We start from the raw sequence: 19,137 nt of genomic DNA, 5'->3' as shown, positions 1-19,137 counted from the left end.
GGGTAGGTAGTCCTAGTTGGTTCCTAGCTCATCTCATTCTAGAGAGTAATTTGCTTGCCCCATGGTCATGCCCTGGTCTCCAACCCTGGTTTCCAAAACCTGTGCCCTTTTCAATACAGAGTTCTGTGTTTACAAAATTCTTTCCACAAAACAACTCTACTGAGGTTGTTAAATTATTGGGATTAATTTGGGGTTGGAAGGATTATCCCTATTTTGATGGATAAGGAATTAGATGAACTCTTTTTGAAGATGCCAATTTTGACTTGATTTTCAGAGTCAACTTTTAGAATATTCAGGGTGAAAGAATGAGAGAAGTTGCTTCTATAATTATTCTTTCCCCTCAAACCCTAGTCCTCCCCAGTTTTAATTTGGGTGGTTTCTCCATGATTATACCTAGATGGGTTTACTTCCTTCCTGCCCTCACCCTAACCCTTCCAATTCCTGTCTCCCTTATAACATCAACTTCTGTATGTGAGATTTTGCTTTGGGTCAATCCTTAGAGACTCTGATTGTACCCTCTGACTATAGAACCTGGCTTCAAGTGGACCAGTTGAGTTATTGAAAGTCAAAAAAGTCAACTGAAAAACATTATTATATGATTAAATGATAAGTAGGCAGCCTGGTATAATGAGTAGAAGTCCAGACTCAGAACCAGGAAGAACTGGATTCAAGTCTAAACTTTAACAAACATAATTTCACAACAGTAATAACCACTATTGGAAAGTATACATTTGCCCAGGTGGGAGAGACTGAATAATTCAAACTAGGCATCTCCTTTCCGTTCTTCTCCTTTTCCTCTAAGTCCTATTTTTGTTATTTTCTATTGCTGATAGAGGTAGCTGTTGCTAAATGGTTAACAGCACTAGTCCTGGAGTCAGACAGACCTGAATTTAAATCTAGCCTCAGATATTTCCTTGGTAAGTGATCTTGGGAAAGTCACAACCTTGGTAAGGCAAGAAGTGGCTAGGTAACTCAGGGGACAATTCACTGGGCCTGGAATCATGAGGTCCTGACTTCAAGTTCAGCCTCAAACACTTTCTAGCTATGGTCCTTGAAGAAGTTACTAAAATTGATTGCCCAACAAATGGATCCACTAGATAAGGAAATGGAGAACCACTTGAGAATCCTTGCCAAGAAAACCCCATGGAAAGCCATGGTCCATGGGATCACAAAGAGTTGGACATGACTAAACAAAAATAACAACATTGCTGATGGTGATTCATTAGTCTGATTCTTTTTTTTTCTTTTTAATAAATGAACTTGTTACCTTTGAATACAGACATGTCATTACTTGATATCTAGGTATTCATGAGGGAGAGCCCTGAAGGATTTGCTTGTTTGTTTTGGAATATTTTTTTCTTTTGTATTTAACAAACTATCTACTCCAGGATGCTGAAACTCTAGAGTAAGAGATTAAAATACCTCTCTGTGAGAAATCAAGTCATGGTTTATGAATGGCCATATAAATCTCCTAACAAGAACCCTAAAATTTGACTTTGGGATTCACTTAAATATCCCTTGGACCAAAAAGGTAAAGGCAGCCCCGATGCCACAGAGGGTGAGGATCCTGACGCAAAACCTGAAGTAAGAGGGGAATCAAGAGGAGCCACACCCTTCAAGTTTCACCTTGGATAAGTCACTCAACTTGTAAATGCTCCAAGCAACTAAGAATTTAACTCACAGAGTAAGCACTGATCTCTTTTGGAAGGACTGTCTTTACCTGGGATTTCCTATACCAGTGAAATCACAAATCTGGATAAAACATGGAGCTGGGGATGGGGATGTGAGATCATGTGTTTTCAGTGAATCCATGATCTCATCCACTGGAGTATTTCTTCCAAAATGAGGATAACTGCCCATTTGTGCCTTCTCATTTTGTGTGGTTCTTTTCTAAGTCCAGCTATAAATCTACCTAACACCCACTAGACAACTTCTTTCAAGAGTTTTAACATTAGATGATTACCAGGGCAGCCTGAAGCTGTCCACTTATGATCCCTTTCGCATCCTGCATGACCTGACCACCTTATTTTCTGACCAAACATTTCCTAGTTCACAGTTGTATATAGCACTTCTTACACAAAAATCAACATTGCTAATATGTTATTTATGCTCAATATGCATTTATATTTATATGCCTATTTGTACCCAACATGCATTTTTCCAAGGGCACCTGAAATGTCAGTTCTTTGGAAATTGTACAGGTCCACAATTAGATATTAAAACATGCATGTATGTATATACTTATGATATACTATTATGTGATATAATATATTCATATATTTAAGAAAAGAAAGAAAGGGTTTAGCAATACAAAAATCTGTTTCATAAGTTCATTTTGTTGGTATAACTACTTTTTAATCCCTAGGAACTAAAAAGCAAACATTGGCTTTCCAATCAGAGCAAAAGAGTTATAATAAGTTTAGCTCACTTTCTTCCCTTCCCCCACACCTCCCTCCTACTTAATTTCCACAGAATCAGGTGCTAAATTTAATTGTCCTGGAGAGAATGACTTCTATCCAGACATAAAATGTAGAAACAGCCTGGATAATTCATTGTATAGAATTTCACTGTAATCAGAGCTACAAAGCATGGGTACTTTGGCCCATTAGCTAGGAATTATAAATGTTGGGTACAATTAACCTTTCATTGTAATGACATTCTCTGTTGAGAGATGTGTTTTGACCTTCATGTGTTTATGCATGTATAAAAATATGACCTATTCCATTTGTAATAATGGATTGGAAATATGGAAAAAAATCTTGAGTTTTCCATTTTTTAAAAAGGCTTATAATCTGTTTTAAAAGAAATGATTCTGGTCCTCTAGATGGGAACAGGACTCAAGACTACATCCACATCATTAATTCTTTCTAAATGCAACATGAGAATTCCTGATATTCCTGTTAAACCCTGTTAAGCCTGGTATCTCTTTCCATAAACATTTACTTTTCTTTTTATCCAGCTAACTGGGTTCTCTATCATAGATCTAAACCAGAACTTCCAAATGAAATATTAGCAAGATAGAGGATTAAGGGATATGGTAAATAGAAGAAGTAACTTGCTACTTAAGCAGATAAACTGAATGTTTTCCCACTCATTTCTAACTCTCTCACATTCCAAATTATTGTAACATATTTTTTATCCACCTTCCCCTTGTTTCTTGGTCATCTAATATCTAAACTCTTCTTAAGACCACAAGAATATAAATTCAGAATTGGAAAGGAACCTCAGAGTTCATTTTATCCAACCCCTTTATTTGAAAGATAGAGGAAAATTTAAAAGAAAAGAGGAGTAAATGACTGGGTTGGAATTTGATTTCAGTGTTAGATAGATCCTTAGTGCAACTGCTTTTTCTAACGATCAAGCTGCCTCAAAGAATCAATGTCCTAGGGGCAACTAGGGAGTATAGTGGATAGAGAGTCAGTCCTGGAATCAGGAAGACCTGGATTAAATCTGGCTTAGACACTTCCTTGCCACTTTTCTATCTTACAAAATGATACTAAGACAGAAGGTAAGGGTTATTCTTAAAAAAGAATCAATGTCCTTACTTTTATCCATTTCTCATTTTTGAGAATTAACAGCCTATTTTTTCACTTAGGTCTGGTTTGAGCTACTGTAAGTATATGCAGTGTGTTCTTCTAATCTTTATTCTTCTAATTTTGCAATGAGTTTGACCTACACTCTAGTTGATGGCGTCTAGGGCCAAAGATAGCGATTTCAGGAATAAGCAGTTGATCTTTTTTTCCTTCCTGTGATTAATATTCACCATATTTCTGATTGAGGAACATATACATATGAAACTTTTGAAGAGGTTGTGAGTTTTGGTCTCTTTCATTTTGTATATTTATTATATTCTTTATATATGTATATATGTACATATATATATTCAACATATTTTTCATTCTCCTTCCCTGAGCCCACTTTTGCATTAGTCACCAAATCTTACTTGGACAGATTATGTCAAGATCTTCAATTTTTATTCAATACAAAAAACATTAAAATACTTTCTATATGCAATGCTAAGAACCAGACATATAAAACTAAAAATTAAACAGTTCTTGTCCTCAAAGAGTTTATATTCCACAGAGGCAGTCTTTCTTAATTTTAATGTCTTCCTTTTGAGACTACTTCCTAATTTAACCCATTTATATTTTGTTTGTACATAGTTGTTTGCATATTTTCTACCCCATTATTAAACTGTGAGCTCTGTGAGAACAAGGACTATTTTTTAGTTATGAATTTTTGTTTTTGTTTTTATTATTTGGGACTCAAGGATGTCCATCCAGCAAATTTTGGTTAACTAAAAGTCTGTCTTAATATTAACTTCATTTGACCAAAACCATCTCACAGGATGTGAAAATTTACTCAGAGCTTTAAACATTCTTTAGATAAGAAGCCAGAGAAAGAATCTCTACTATCCCTGATTCCTTGGCAACATGTAAAAAAAGCCCCTCAGTCTATTTGTGAACCCTCCAAATGTACTTTAATCTGTAACTTGACTTAGTTTATCTATAGAATTTGTTTTATGAACTTAGGAGATACATGACATTATGACTCTGTAAGTGTTTGTTCAACTTTTATAATACTGAAAGAAGCATGGGATTATGGATCTATCTTCTCTTTAGCTTTTTATGACCTAAGAGGAATGTATAAGATTTAAGTGGGCAAAAGAATTACTTCTCTGAAATATTTTTACCTTTAAGAGGACTTACAAGTTTCTTAATTGGGGTGCAGTTTTTCTCTGAGGTCTGAATCTTTGCTGAAGCATATTTTTTTAATTTTAACCTCTGCATTGTGGTAAATACATGTTTGGCAGCAGTTACCCACAACATAAACTCAGAAAGGAGAAATCTCTCCCATAACAGATCATTTTTACAGATACAATTTTACATTGTCTTTCATTGGATCCCCAGGGCTTAGCACAGCACCTGGAACATAGAAGGCACTTAATAAATACAAAGTGATTGACTCTATATCCTCAAATAAATAAAAGTTAATTTAATGAAGGAATAAGCATGGAAGAAGATGGGAATCAGGAAAGGCTTTTTTTATTAGAGATAGCTCCTGAGGTGAACCTTGAAGGAAGATAAATGTAACAGGGGGTAAATCTATGCCTCATTTGAAAGACAAGCTTCATGGCTCAAGTTAACACTCAAACCTCTCCCCACAACTCATGAAGCCTGTGAGAGAAAGGAAGGAAGGAAGGAAGGAAGGAAGGAAGGAAGGAAGGAAGGAAGGAAGGAAGGAAGGAAGGAAGGAAGGAAGGAAGGAAGGAAGGAAGGAAGGAAGGAAGGAAGGAAGGAAGGAAGGAAGGAAGGAAGGAAGGAAGGAAGGAAAGAAAGAAAGAAAGAAAGAAAGAAAGAAAGAAAGAAAGAAAGAAAGAAAGAAAGAAAGAAAGAAAGAAAGAAAGAAAGAAAGAAAGAAGGAAAGAAAGAAGGAAAGAAGGAAAGAAAGAAAGAAAGAAAGAAAGAAAGAAAGAAAGAAAGAAAGAAGGAAAGAAGGAAAGAAAGAAGGAAAGAAGGAAAGAAGGAAAGAAGGAAAGAAGGAAAGAAAGAAAGAAAGAAAGAAAGAAAGAAAGAAAGAAAGAAAGAAAGAAAGAAAGAAAGAAAGAAAGAAAGAAAGAAAGAAAGAAAGAAAGAAAGAAAGAAAGAAAGAAAGAAAGAAAGAAAGAAAGAAAGAAAGAAAGACTTTTAAGGAGAGAAATGGAGGAAAGGGAAAAGATAATGGAATAAAGGGAAAGAGTATAGAATACTGAGAGAAAGAGTCCTGTGCACACCTCCTTCAACCTTGCTCCCTACCCCATCAAGTGTCATGTGTGATAAGCTTGTACAATTTAAAGCCACAGGACACCCAGAGAAAAAGCACCAGGCTTGGCATCTGGAAAGACTCAGAATTAGACATAGACAATCTGGATCAGAGGAATCTGTGGTTATTCCCAGTGTCCCATTTGCTACATTGGGATTTTTGCTAATTTCTGTATTGGAAAGTATGAGCTGATCCCCATACTTGGGATACCTGCTATTTTAGGGGTGAAGCTAGCATGACATTTTCTTCTGCACTCATGGATTTGCTGAATGCCCACAGTTTTAGTAATAACTAAAAAAGTCTGGGAGATAGTGAGGATGTGGCTTCATGGCACTGCTTTAAAAATACTGGGATACAATTCTTTTTAATTGATTCTATATAGCAAAAACTATACAATTGCATACTTGGCTTTATGATCATTAGGCTTTGCTCATGTTCAGTAAAATACAATAGAGCTAGGGAAAGGAAGGGAATTTTCTCAAAAAGGGAAATCAAGAACTGTCTTAATTGATTAAGTCAGCATTGATCACACCCCTTAGAATAATAATGTGCATACAACCACAATATTAAAGAGGCAGAGCAGGATTTATGGAGGTGGTAATTAGGAAGATGGGGGAAGAAGGTCAATACTTCTCTGAGAATTGCAGATAGTCTGACACTTCCCAGTCATTCCTGGTATTGAGTGGAGCCCATAACTGCCAAGGTGACCCTGGAACTTTTTAATGCTTGGTTCATTTGATGAATAAAATCAGATTGGAGCAGCACTGCCACCCAGTGGTTAAAGGAGTACTTAAAGCAGTAGCTTGAGGAGGGAGTGCATTCCAGGCAAAGGAGATGGTAGACTGAATGATCAGAGGTGGGGGGGATGAAATAGCAACTTCAGAAATTACTAGTAGGCCAGTTTGGTCAAAACGCAAAGGGTGGAAACGGAAATAATGACTGGCAAGGTGAGTGAGAAGCAGATTGTGAAAATTCTTAAATGCCAAGTTAAGGAGATTCTTTTTTTAATCTAAGAAGTATTAGAGTGTCACTGAAAATGCTAAATGTTCATAAAATATTAAAATATCTAGAATGTCATCAAAGGGGTAGGGAAGACCCTCTCTGGAGAATTTTTGGGAAGACACAAAAAGCAAGCACATAATCTGCACAACTGGAAGCTATTAACTAAATCTTTCCCCTCTAAAGTTATCTTCTCTCTGCTCCCATTTCTTGTATGTATTTATATTTCTGTAGTCTCCTATATTAAAAAATAAGCTCCCTTGGTATACAGTAAGCACTTAATAGATGCTTGTTGGTTCACTGATTGATTGGTGAGAACATGAATCTATTGAAATATTTAAGTATTAAACACCCATTAATGTTGTTCAGTCATTTCAGTCCTGTCTAACTCTGTAACCTCATTTGGGGTTTTCTTGGCAAAGACACTGGAGTGGTTTGCCATTTCCTTCTCCACTCATTTGACAGATGAGGAAACTGAGGCAAACAGAGGTAATTGGTTTACCCAGGATCACACAGCTAATAAGTATCTGAGGCCAAATTCAAATTCAGGTCCTCCTGACTCCAGGCCCAACCAATCTGCCACTGAGCCACCTACCTGCTCTCTGGACTTCCCAGAGATGGCCCTCAAATAACAGACATGAAGTCTTCTTTGTTAGGTTCATACTCAAAACCTCATCCAAATAGAGGTAATCCTTTTTGTGCAAGGGGAAGAATGTTAAACCTAGAGTAGGAGGATCTGCTTCTAATTACTGGTTCTTGTCACTTAACCTCTCAATTATCTCATCTATAAAAGGAAAGAGTTGGAGTAAATGACCTTTAAGCTCCCTTCCAATGCCATGATCCTATGGTCCTTATTGGCAATATACAATGCTCACAAACAAAAACTCAGAATTCAGATCAGATCTTTTCTCTCTCTTTGAATTTAATTGAATTTTTTTTTCTTTTTGAATCAATTTGCTTCCATTTCTAAACTTTTACAATTGTCACTTGAGAAAAGTTTGCTCAAATACATTTCTATATTCTCTCTGAATTATTTCCACAGATATTAATAATACTTTGATTTCCTTGAAGAAGTTGATTAAATGTCATTAGTTCATTTTAAAAAATAATGATATTGGAGGCAGCTAGGTGGTTCAGTGGATTGAGAGTCAGATCCAGAGTCATGAGGTCCTGGGTTCAAATCTGATCCCAGATAATTCTTAGCTGTGTGACCTTGGGTAAGTCACTTAATCCCCATTACCTGGCTCTTACAGATCTTCTGCCTTGGAATTGACTCTAAAATGGAAGGTAAGAGTTTTTTTAATAAAATAAAAAATAACACAATATTTTTCCAAAATGGTTTAAAACTATCATTTTTCAAAGTGTTTTTTAAACATCATTATTCCTTTTGAGCCTCACAATAACCCTGTGAAAAAAGGTTCCAAATGTTATTTTCTCATCTTATAGATTAGGGAACTGAGCCTTCTTGAAGTTAGGGGACTTGCTAGAAAGTATCAGCGGCAGTTTTGAACCCCCATGCTCCCGACTATCGATCCTACATTGCTGCATCACCATCCATCCCTCAGTATTTCTTCAAAGAATGTTCAAAGGAGTCTCTTACCTGTGGTTCTGAGAGGTTGGGAGGATCGTGGCTGTCACAAAGAACAAGCTCAAAGGAATCCTCAAAAGTTTCTCCACCAAAGTGTCGATAATAGATAATCCCATTAAACAGATCTCTCTGAAGAAAACCAGGGACTGGGTAGCCTGTTGGGTTACAGAACACCATGTACATTTTCAACATCTGCCTAACACCCCATAACATCAGACCTATCTCCAGCAAGTGAACAACTGCCCAGTAAAAACCATGTACCCTGAGGGCACTCAATTACCTCAGAACACTGCAGAATAGTATGGAAACATTTGGAGTGGGGAATAGAGGCAAGGTAGGGTGAACCAAAAAATCCTTATATAACTTTTTTTCCCTATAAATAAGGCAATAGGAATTAAGTGACTTGCCCAGAGTCACACAGCTGAGAAGTGTCTGAGGTCAGATTTGAACCCTGGACCTCCCATATCTGGGCCTGGTTCTCAATCCACTGAGCCACCCAGCTTCCCCTATATAACTTTACTTTTTTTTTTAAACCCTTACCTTTCATCTTGGAATCAATACGGTGTATTGGCTCCAAGGCAGAAGAGTAGTAAGGGCTAGGCAATGGGGGTTAAGTGACTTGTCCAGGGTCACAAGCTGGCCCTATATAACTTTAAATAAAAGAAATGTAGTTTTTCTCATGGCTAATATATTGCTGTGTAGAGATTCTGATTTAATCCTTTTAATAAATAGAATCATCAAACATTATCAGTTAATGTAAACAGACCTTGCAAAAGTTCCTTTATATGTCTGAAATCAATTGCTTTCCTACTTTAGCCAAACATCCCCACTTAATGCTTTTAATACCATTTATTTCCATTACTAATTTGCTCTTCCTTCCTTAACAAAATACAAAAGTAACTTTTTGTCCAACCCAAGTCGAAACTGTCAAAAAAATTCTGACCAGAAGGTTCTAAATTACTGAGGAGTTATAGGGAGTACCTGAAAAAAAATTCCATAATGATATGGGACTTTCTAAGAAATTATATTTTCACAGAACATAGAAGGGAGGGAAAAGGATATTCATAGTGTTATAGTTATCCCATGGCTTACCAATAAGTCCTGGACCTGGCTTCTTAATGATTTCTCCAGCCTGGGAAGGTTTAGTGATATTAAAGAAAATGTAGTCATCACTGGAGTCCGTGTCAGAAGCTTTCAGCATGGAGCCTTGGATCAGCACAGTCTGCCCCTCGTCTAATTCAATCCCAACATTTGTTATGAGGAGAGGCGGGCTGTCATCTTTAGGCAGGATATTGATGGGAAACTTGTGGCGAGTGCTGTGATGGCCATCAAAAATCCTGAAGACCACAAAATCCTTGGTGGAGTCACTGTCATCATGATGGTAACGAACAGTCCCAGCCTGAATGTCGGCTACAGAGAAAATGAAGCCTTTCCCTCCTGGAGGAAAAAGAAGAGAAGAAGCTGTTGAGATAAAAGTCTAAAGAACTTACAGTAGGGACATTAGGTGGCTCAGTGATTGAGAACCAGGACTAGAGATGGGAGGTCCTGGGTTCAAATCTGGCCTCTGATATTTCCTAGCTGTGCAACCCAGGGCAAGTCACTTAACCCCCATTGCCTAGCCTGTAGCACTATTTTGCCTTAAAACTAATACATAGCATTGATTCTGTGCCAGAAGATAAGGCTTTAAATAAAAATAAAAAGAACCTATAGGGGAAAAAAATCATGTGGCAATCAATGTACTACCACAAAGAAAGTTTGATCTGAATGGATCTCTGAGACCACCAAAAGCAACCTATCAGTGGCTAAATGAAAAAACTGAAGCCAAAGGAGGGCAAATAACTTATCCAAAACTACATTGTGTTATAGGCAGATCCAAGATGGGAACTCAGATCCTCTGCCTCTATTTTGGGGTTCCTTCCTATGTATCATCACCAACATCAACATCAGAAGCCTAAGATGTTTGTCATCCTTGGACAGCAAGATCAATGGCCCTCATGGGGGCCAAAAACAACAGTGGATTTCCTGGGAGTAGAGAGGCACAGGATCACTCACCTCTCCTCCTGTAATGGAACTAAGAAAACTGATTTGCATTCATACTGGTGTAGAAGTTAAAATTAATCTCAATAATAACAATATTGACACTTCCGGGTTAACATGGCTGCAATCTAGATGCAAATCGCTTCCTCTCCCAGGCACCGAATGAAATAGACTACCTCAAAAGAGTATAAAAATCACCTTTGAAGGAATGGAGGGACTTTCCAGTAACCCACAGAAACGAAGGTACTTGGGGTTTGAACATTTCCACACTATAAGAAGGAGGAAAAACTTGCAAAAAAAGTGAACTGAGCCGCCCTTCCCCCCCATTCCCCCACCAAACCAGAGTAAGGTATCAGAGCGCTCACTGGGACAGTGAGTGAGTGAGGAGCATCTCTGTCGGGGGGGGGGGGGGGGTGCACACCAGGATCCTTGGGATCTAAAGACTGCAAGGAAAGGACTTCTCAGGGCAGTTTCACGGGGGAATCCTGCACTGAGCACATGGGAGGCCGTGCTGAATGCAGGAGAGGTTACGCAGAGCACAGGGGCAGTTTCACTGAGCACAGGGGCGGTTGCACTGAGCACAGGGACCTGTGCTCTAAGAAACCTCAGAGGCTGGGAAGAACTAATCTGAGGCAACCTAAATTCACAGAACCCCCCCCCCAATATCACCCAGACCCCAGACCAAAAAGGAAAGGGGAATAAAACCACCAAAGGGATGGCTCACATGGCCCAAAATCAAGCCTCCAGGAAGAAAGGGAAAAAGGTGACTATTGAAAACTTTTATGGTGGGAGTACCCAAGGAAAAGAAGAGAAAGAGAATAAAACCCAAACAAAATCAAAACATGCCTCCCAAAATGGAAATTATCCACAAGCTCTGGAAGAACTCAAATTGGAGCTTACCCAAAAGATGGAAATCTTCTGGAAATAAAAATGGGAGAAAGAGATCAGCAGTCTGATAGACAAGACTTCACAATTGAAGAAAGACCTGGAAGCATCTAATAGAAGGGCAGACAAAGCTGAAAAGCAAAACCAGTCCCTAACGACCAGAATTAAGCAACTGGAAGACAGTGAGCTTGCAAAACAGCAAGAATTAATAAAGCAAGGCCAAAAAATTAATGAATTAGAAGAAAACATAAAATATCTCACTGAAAAGGTCACGGACCAGGAAAACAGAGGAAGAAGAGACAACTTGAGAATTATTGGACTGCTCGAAAAACCAGAGATAAACAATAAACTTGATGTTATTCTACAGGAGATTATAGAAGAAAATTGCCCACATGTTCTGGAGCAAGGGGGCAAAATATAAATAGAAAGGGTTCATAGAACACCCTCTACACTAAATCCCCAAAAAACAACTCCCAGGAATGTAATTGCCAAATTCAAGAGCTTCCAAGAAAAGGAGAAAATCCTACAAGAAGCCAAGAAGAGGAGCTTCAGATATAGGGGGGCTCCCATAAGGATCACACATGACTTAGTGGCTAACACACTAAGAGACTGCAAAGAATGGAACACGATATTTAGAAAGGCAAGAGAGCTGGGTCTCCAACCAAGAATCAACTACCCCCAAAACTAACTATATACTTCCAGGGGAAAGTATGGGCATTCAACAAAATGGAAGATTTCCAAGCATTTGCTAAGAAAAGACCATAACTTAGTGGAAAATTTGATATCCAAGCACAGAAATCAAGAGAAACATGAAAAGGTAAATATGAAAGAAAGGGAAAAGGAGATAAATCTTATCTTTTTCTTTAAGTCAAACTCTCTTCTATAAGGACTACATTTACATCAAATTATATATATTAATACGTGGGGGAAATGTATTGTGTAAGTCTCAAAAATTGTATGCACCATAAGAGTAGTTAGAAGAATCATGCATAGGGAAAGATTTGGGCATCAACTAGATTTGGTGAAAGGGGGGACAAAGAAAGGAAAAGGGATGGAGGAAGCATCGACAATATCAAGATTTACTTCAAGAAATGGGGGGGGGGGGACTAAATAGAATAATCTTTCCCATACAAAGATACACATGGGAAGGGAAGGGGAAGATCTCTCATATGAGAAGGAGAAGAAGAGAGCGTGAAGTAGTATTACTTAAACCTTACTCTCAGTGAAATCAACTCTGAGAGGGAAGAACATCTAGATCCAGTGGGATCCTGAATTCTATCTTACCCAACAGGGTAATAAAGAAAGGGAAATTAAGGAGGGAGAGGGGGGAGGGAGTATAAAAAGGGAGGGAAGGAGAGGGGGAAAGGGAAGGGAGCATAAAAAGGGAGGGGCTAGAAAGGGAAGCATATCAAGGGAGGGGACTAGAGGGACTGACCTAAAGTAAATCACTAGTTCAAAAGGAGATAGCTAAAGAAGAAAGGTCAGAACTAGGGGAAGATATCAGAATACCAGCGAATCCACAAGTGACAATCATAACTTTGAACGTGAATGGGATGAACTCACCCATAAAACATAGACAAATAGCAGATTGGATTAGAACCCAAAACCCTACCATATGTTGTCTTCAAGAAACATATATGAGGCGGGTCGATACTCACAAGGTTAGAATTAAAGGATGGAGTAAGACCTTTTGGGCCTCAACTGATAGAAAGAAGGCAGGAGTTGCAATCATGATATCTGACAAAGCCAAAGCACAAATAGACCTGATCAAAAAGGATAGGGAAGGTAAATATATTCTCTTAAAAGGGAGTATAGACAATGAGGAAATATCACTAATCAACATGTATGCACCAAACAGTATAGCATCCAAATTTCTAATGGAGAATCTAGGAGAATTGAAGGAGGAAGTAGACAGTAAAACCATATTAGTGGGAGACTTGAACCAACCACTATCAAATTTATATAAATCAAACCAAAAACTAAATAAGAAAGAGGTAAAAGAGGTGAATGAAATCTTAGAAAAATTATAGTTAATAGATATATGGAGAAAAATAAATGGGAAAAAAAGGAATACACATTCTTCTCAGCACCACATGGCACATTCACAAAAATAGATCATACACTAGGTTACAGAAACATGGCACTCAAATGCAGAAAAGCAGAAATAATAAATGCAACCTATTCAGATCATAAAGCAATTAAAATATTGATCAGTAAGGGTACATGGAGAGCCAAATCAAAAATTAATTGGAAATTAAATAATATGATACTCCAAAATTGGTTAGGTAGAGAAGAAATCATAGAAACAATTAATAATTTTGTTGAGGAAAATGACAATGGTGAGACATCCTTTCAAACCTTATGGGATGCAGCCAAAGCAGTACTTAGAGGAAAATTCATATCCATGAGTGCATATATTAACAAATTAGGGAGGGCAGAGATCAATGAATTGAAAATGCAAATCAAAAAACTTGAGAACAAACAAATTAAAAACCTCCAGAAGAAAACCAAACTAGAGATCCTAAAAATTAAGGGAGAAATTAATAAAATCAAAAGTGATAGAACTATTGCACTAATAAACAAGACTAGAAGCTGGTACTTTGAAAAAACAGACAAAATACACAATGTACTGGTCAATCTAATTTAAAAAAGGAAAGAAGAAAGGCAAATTAACAGCATCAAGGATGAAAAGGGGGACCTCACCTCCAATGAAGAGGAAATTAAGGCAATCATTAAAAACTACTTTGCCCAACTATATGGCAATAAATATACCAACCTAGGTGATATGGATGAATATTTACAAAAATATAAATTGCCTAGACTAACAGAAGAAGAAATAGATTTCATAAATAATCCCATATCAGAAAAAGAAATCCAACAGGCCATCAAAGAACTTCCTAAGAAAAAATCCCCGGGGCCTGATGGATTCACCAGTGAATTCTATCAAACATTCAAAGAACAGCTAACCCCAATACTATACAAACTATTTGACATAATAATCAAAGAGGGACTTCTACCAAATTCCTTTTATGACACAAACATGGTACTGATCCCAAAACCAGGCAGGCCAAAAACAGAGAAAGAAAACTATAGACCAATCTCCCTAATGAATATAGATGGAAAAATCTTAAATAGGATACTAGCAAAAAGACTCCAGTAAGTGATCAGAAGGGTCATTCACCATGATCAAGTAGGATTTATACCAGGGATGCAGGGCTGATTCAATATTAGGAAAACCATCCACATAATTGACCACATCAACAAGCAAACCGACAAAAAAATCACATGATTTCAATAGATGCAGAAAAAGCCTTTGATAAAATATAACACCCATTCCTATTAAAAACACTAGAAAGCATAGGAATAGAAGGGTTGTTCCTAAAAATATGCATTCCCAATAAGATCATGAGTGAAACAAGGATGTCCATTATCACCTCTATTATTTGACATTGTACTAGAAACACTAGCAGTAGCAATTAGAGAAGAAAAAGAAATTGAAGGCATTAAAATAGGGAAGGAGGAGACCAAGTTATCACTCTTTGTGGATGACATGATGGTCTACTTAAAGAGTCTTAGAGATTCAACCAAAAAGCTAATCAAAATAATCAACAACTTTAGCAAAGTTGCAGGATACAAAATAAACCCACATAAGTCATCAGCATTTCTATATATTTCCAACACAACTCAGCAGCAAGAACTAGAAAGAGAAATCCCATTCAAAATCACCTTAGACAAAATAAAATACTTAGGAATCTATCTCCCAAGACAAACACAGGAACTACATGAACACAACTACAAAACACTCTCCACACAACTAAAACTAGACCTGAACAATTGGAAAAACATTAACTGCTCATGGGTACGATAAGCCAATATAATAAAAATGACCATCCTACCCAAACTCATTCATCTATTTGGTGCCATACCCATTGAACTTCAAAGGAATTTTTTTACTGATTTAGAAAAAAAACATAACAAAGTTCATTTGGAAGAACAAAGGATCAAGGATATCCAGGGAAACAATGAAAAAAAATACAAATGAAGGGGGTCTTGCAGTCCCAGATCTCAGACTATATTATAAAGCAGCGGTCATCAAAACAATTTGGTACTGGCTAAGAGACAGAAAGGAGGATCAGTGGAATAGACTCGGGGTAAGTGACCTTAGCAGGACAGTATACGACAAACCCAAAGATCCCAGCTTTTGGGACAAAAATTATTATTTGATAAAAACTGCTGGGAAAATTGGAGGACAGTGTGGGAAAGATTAGGTTTAGATCAAAACCTCACACCCTACACCAAGATAAATTCAAAATGGGTGAATGACTTGAACATCAAGAAGGAAACTATAAGAAAATTAGGCGAACACAGAATAGTATACATGTCAGACCTTTGGGAAGGGAAAGATTTTAAAATCAAGCAAGACTTAGAAAGAGTCACAAAATGCAAAATAAATAATTTGGAATACATCAAATTAAAAAGTTTTTGTACAAGCAAAACCAATGTAACTAAAATCAGAAGGGAAGCGACAAATTGGGAAGCAATCTTTATAAAAACCTCTGACAAAGGTTTAATTATTCAAATTTACAAAGAGCTAAATCAATTGTACAAAAAGTCAAGCCATCCCCCAATTGATAAATGGGCAAGGGATATGAACAGGCAGTTCTCAGCCAAAGAAATAAAAACTATTAATAAGCACATGAAAAAGTGCTCTACATCTCTTATAATCAGAGAGATGCAAATTAAAACAACTCTGAGGTATCACCTCACACCTAGCAGATTGGCTAACATGACAGCTATGGTAAGTAATGAATGCTGGAGGGGATGTGGCAAAGTTGGGACACTAATTCATTGCTGGTGGAGTTGTGAATTGATCCAGCCATTCTGGAGGGCAATTTGGAACTATGCCAAAAGGGTGATAAAAGATTGTCTGCCCTTTGATCCAGCTATAGCACTGCTGGGTTTGTACCCCAAAGAAATAATAAGGAAAAAGACTTGTACAAGAATATTAATAGCTGCACTCTGTGGTGGCCAAAAATTGGAAAATGAGGGGATGCCCTTCAATTGGGGAATGGCTGAACAAATTGTGGTATATGTTGGTGATGGAATTACTATTGTGCTAAAAGGAATAATAAAGTGGAGGAACTCCATGGAGTCTGGAACAACCTCCAGGAAGTGATGCAGAGCAAAAGGAACAGAACCAGGAAATCATTATACACAGAGACTGATACACTGTGGTACAATCGAAGGTAATGGACTTCTCCATTAGTGTCAATGCAATGTCCCTGAACAATCTGCAGGGATCTAAAAAACACCATCCATAAGCAAAGGATAAACTGTGGGAGTAAAAACACCGAGGAAAAGCAACTGCTTGACTACAGGGTTGGAGGGAATATGACTGAGGAGAGACTCTAAATGAATACTCTAATGCAAATACCAATAACACGGAAATGGGTTCGAATCAAGAACACATGTGATACCCAGTGAAATCATGTGTCGGCTATGGGAGGGGGGGGAGGAAAAGAAAATGATCTTTGTTACCAATGAATAATGTTTGGAAATGACCAAATAAAATAATGTTTAAAAAAATGATAACAATATTATATTTTGAGAGACTTATTAATGATTATTAGAAATCAAGGGAATAAAGAAGATATAAAATAAAGACCATGTGCCCAAGACCAGAAGTAAAGAGCCATGACCTTCCATGTCCCTGCCTAATATCCCCTATCTATAGGAAGTACATAATGACAGGAAGTCAGTGGGCTCCTGGGAAATGTAGTTCTTTTTTAGGGTAACAGATTTTCAATTATACACTGGCCATTCCTCTTGAAGAGTCTTCAAGTAAAGTGACATAGATAAAGCTGCCCCTACCAAGAGCACCTAAAAAATAATTTAATCATCATGAGTGCTCTAAAAACTGGTACTGTATTTTTATCATAAGGAATAACCATATTGCTTTCCACATAGCTTATATATAGAACAACCATTGTTGCCCCAAAGTTATCTGTTATACTCTGATGCCAAACCTGTCATTAACTTCACAGAAGCAAGGCATTGGCTGTGGACAGGGATGGTAACTGAAATAAGATCTGGAAATTATCCCAGACCTGGTGTGAAACTAGATAAGTCACTTTATACTCAGACTTCCTACCTGAAAAGAGAAAAATCATGGTTTTCTTTCTGCAACTCAATGAGGGACACATGTCTAGAGGATAATTTTATTAAGTCCTTTGGTGTCTTAAGAACAGAATATAATAAAAAGTATAAGACGTATTTTTGTTACGATGAATATTTGTGATTATTAGGTGACTAACCCTTCTTCATCAGTAAGGATCACAACAACCACCTTAAATTTATGACGAGCCATAACCAAAATAACAAGACCTGCTTGAGGGCATTTATTTTTATTATATTGAATTATTTATATTCCTGAATCCTGAATTGAGGCTCAGACTTGAACCTCATTCCTTTGTTTCTATGGAATTCAGAGAAATGTCCTACGCCGGAGAATGATGGCAATGAGGACAAATGGAAGAGAGGATAGTAAGATTTCTCTTGCTCAGAATTTTTTTTTAAACTAAATTAAGCTAGGAGAATCTACTAAAAACAGAACTAAGTCCTTAATTATCTCATTAGAAACAATGAGGACACATGACTAGACAGAACCCAATTTCTCCCCGTAGGAGTTGGGGAATATGAGATCAATACATGACTACTAGTCATTTCCAAGTGAATAGGAAAGACTACCTCCTCATTGGCTATTCACCAGTTACTAGAAAGAATGACGAATTCTAAGAAACGCAGCAAGGCTGGACTGACCCAGAAGGAAGGAGGCAGAACTCAAAAAAAAAAAATATATATATATACATATATATTTTTATATATAATATATATAGTGACCATAACAAGATAAATGGAAACAACAATAAAAGAATATGAACACTATGACATTGTAATGACTAAACTTAAATCCTAGAGAGGGTTAAGCAAACACTCAGTGATTTTGTGTAAGTTAGGGTTACCAATATGAAAGAAAGAAAAAGTAGCTCAGTGAGGAAGAAACATATATATTTGGAAATGAAAAATTATATAAAAACAAAACCACCAACTTTCTAACTTGAGCCACTCATCTAATGTGTCAGGACCTTAAAGTCTTCATCTTCAAAATAGAGGTAATGATATCTATGTGATCTTTACCAACATAATTAGGACTTTTATTTTTTTAATGCCTAAACTGCTACATAAGTGGAAGCTATCATCATTATTGGAGAGGGAACATTTATTATTGTTGTTTGGTCTTTTTCAGTTGTGTCTGTAACTCCTTCGTAACTCCTTCTGTGTCTGTAACTCCAACTGTAACTCCTTCGGGGTTTTCTTGGCAAAAATACCAGAGTGGTTTGCCATTTCCTTCTCCAGCTCATTTTACAGATAAGGAAACTGAGGCAAACAGGGTTAAGTGATGTGCCCAGAGTCACACAGTTGTCTGAAATCATATCTGAACTCAGGAAGAGGAATCTTCTTGACTCCAGTCCTGACAATCCACTGCCACTGGGCTGCCCTGAGGGAGCAAAGGATAGTGGATAGAAAGCTGATCTCTCTATCAGATTCAAATACAAAGACAAATTCCCATCAAATTCAGATACTTAGGACTGTGTGACTCTGGACAAGTCAATTAATCTCTTTAACCTCAGTTTCTTTTTCTATAAAATGAGGAATTTAGAATCAGTGACCTACAAAGTCCCTTCTAGTTCTAAATCCAGGACTCTGTGGCTTATGTGAGCGGGACTCCAGACAAATCACTTATGTTACTGACAATTCTCAAAGCC

General features: G+C 37.3%; 1 protein-coding gene across 9 annotated transcripts in view; it reads right to left on the bottom strand.

Moving 5' to 3' along the window:
• Positions 1 to 19,137, bottom strand: part of FREM1 (FRAS1 related extracellular matrix 1) — a 177,471-nt gene that overhangs the window by 104,128 nt on the left and 54,206 nt on the right. For 8 of the 9 annotated variants that reach the window (XR_470440.3, XM_056805356.1, XM_056805352.1 and 5 more), the window contains exons 9-10: positions 9,482 to 9,826; positions 8,402 to 8,544 (exon numbers count right to left, since the gene is read on the bottom strand). Coding sequence is in view for 8 of the 9 variants with exons in the window: in XM_056805356.1 (XP_056661334.1) it covers positions 8,402 to 8,544; positions 9,482 to 9,826 (488 nt within the window). In the remaining variant the exon portion in view is untranslated. Of the gene's footprint in view, positions 1 to 8,401; positions 8,545 to 9,481; positions 9,827 to 18,201; positions 18,870 to 19,137 lie in introns of those variants that run through there. The other variant, XM_056805357.1, reaches the window with a different exon arrangement.

Source organism: Monodelphis domestica, chromosome 7, assembly GCF_027887165.1.
Source record: "Monodelphis domestica isolate mMonDom1 chromosome 7, mMonDom1.pri, whole genome shotgun sequence".
Classification (NCBI taxonomy): Eukaryota; Metazoa; Chordata; class Mammalia; order Didelphimorphia; family Didelphidae; genus Monodelphis; species Monodelphis domestica.
Note: the sequence above shows the minus strand (reverse complement) of the source record. Positions and strands in the feature narration are given on the sequence as shown.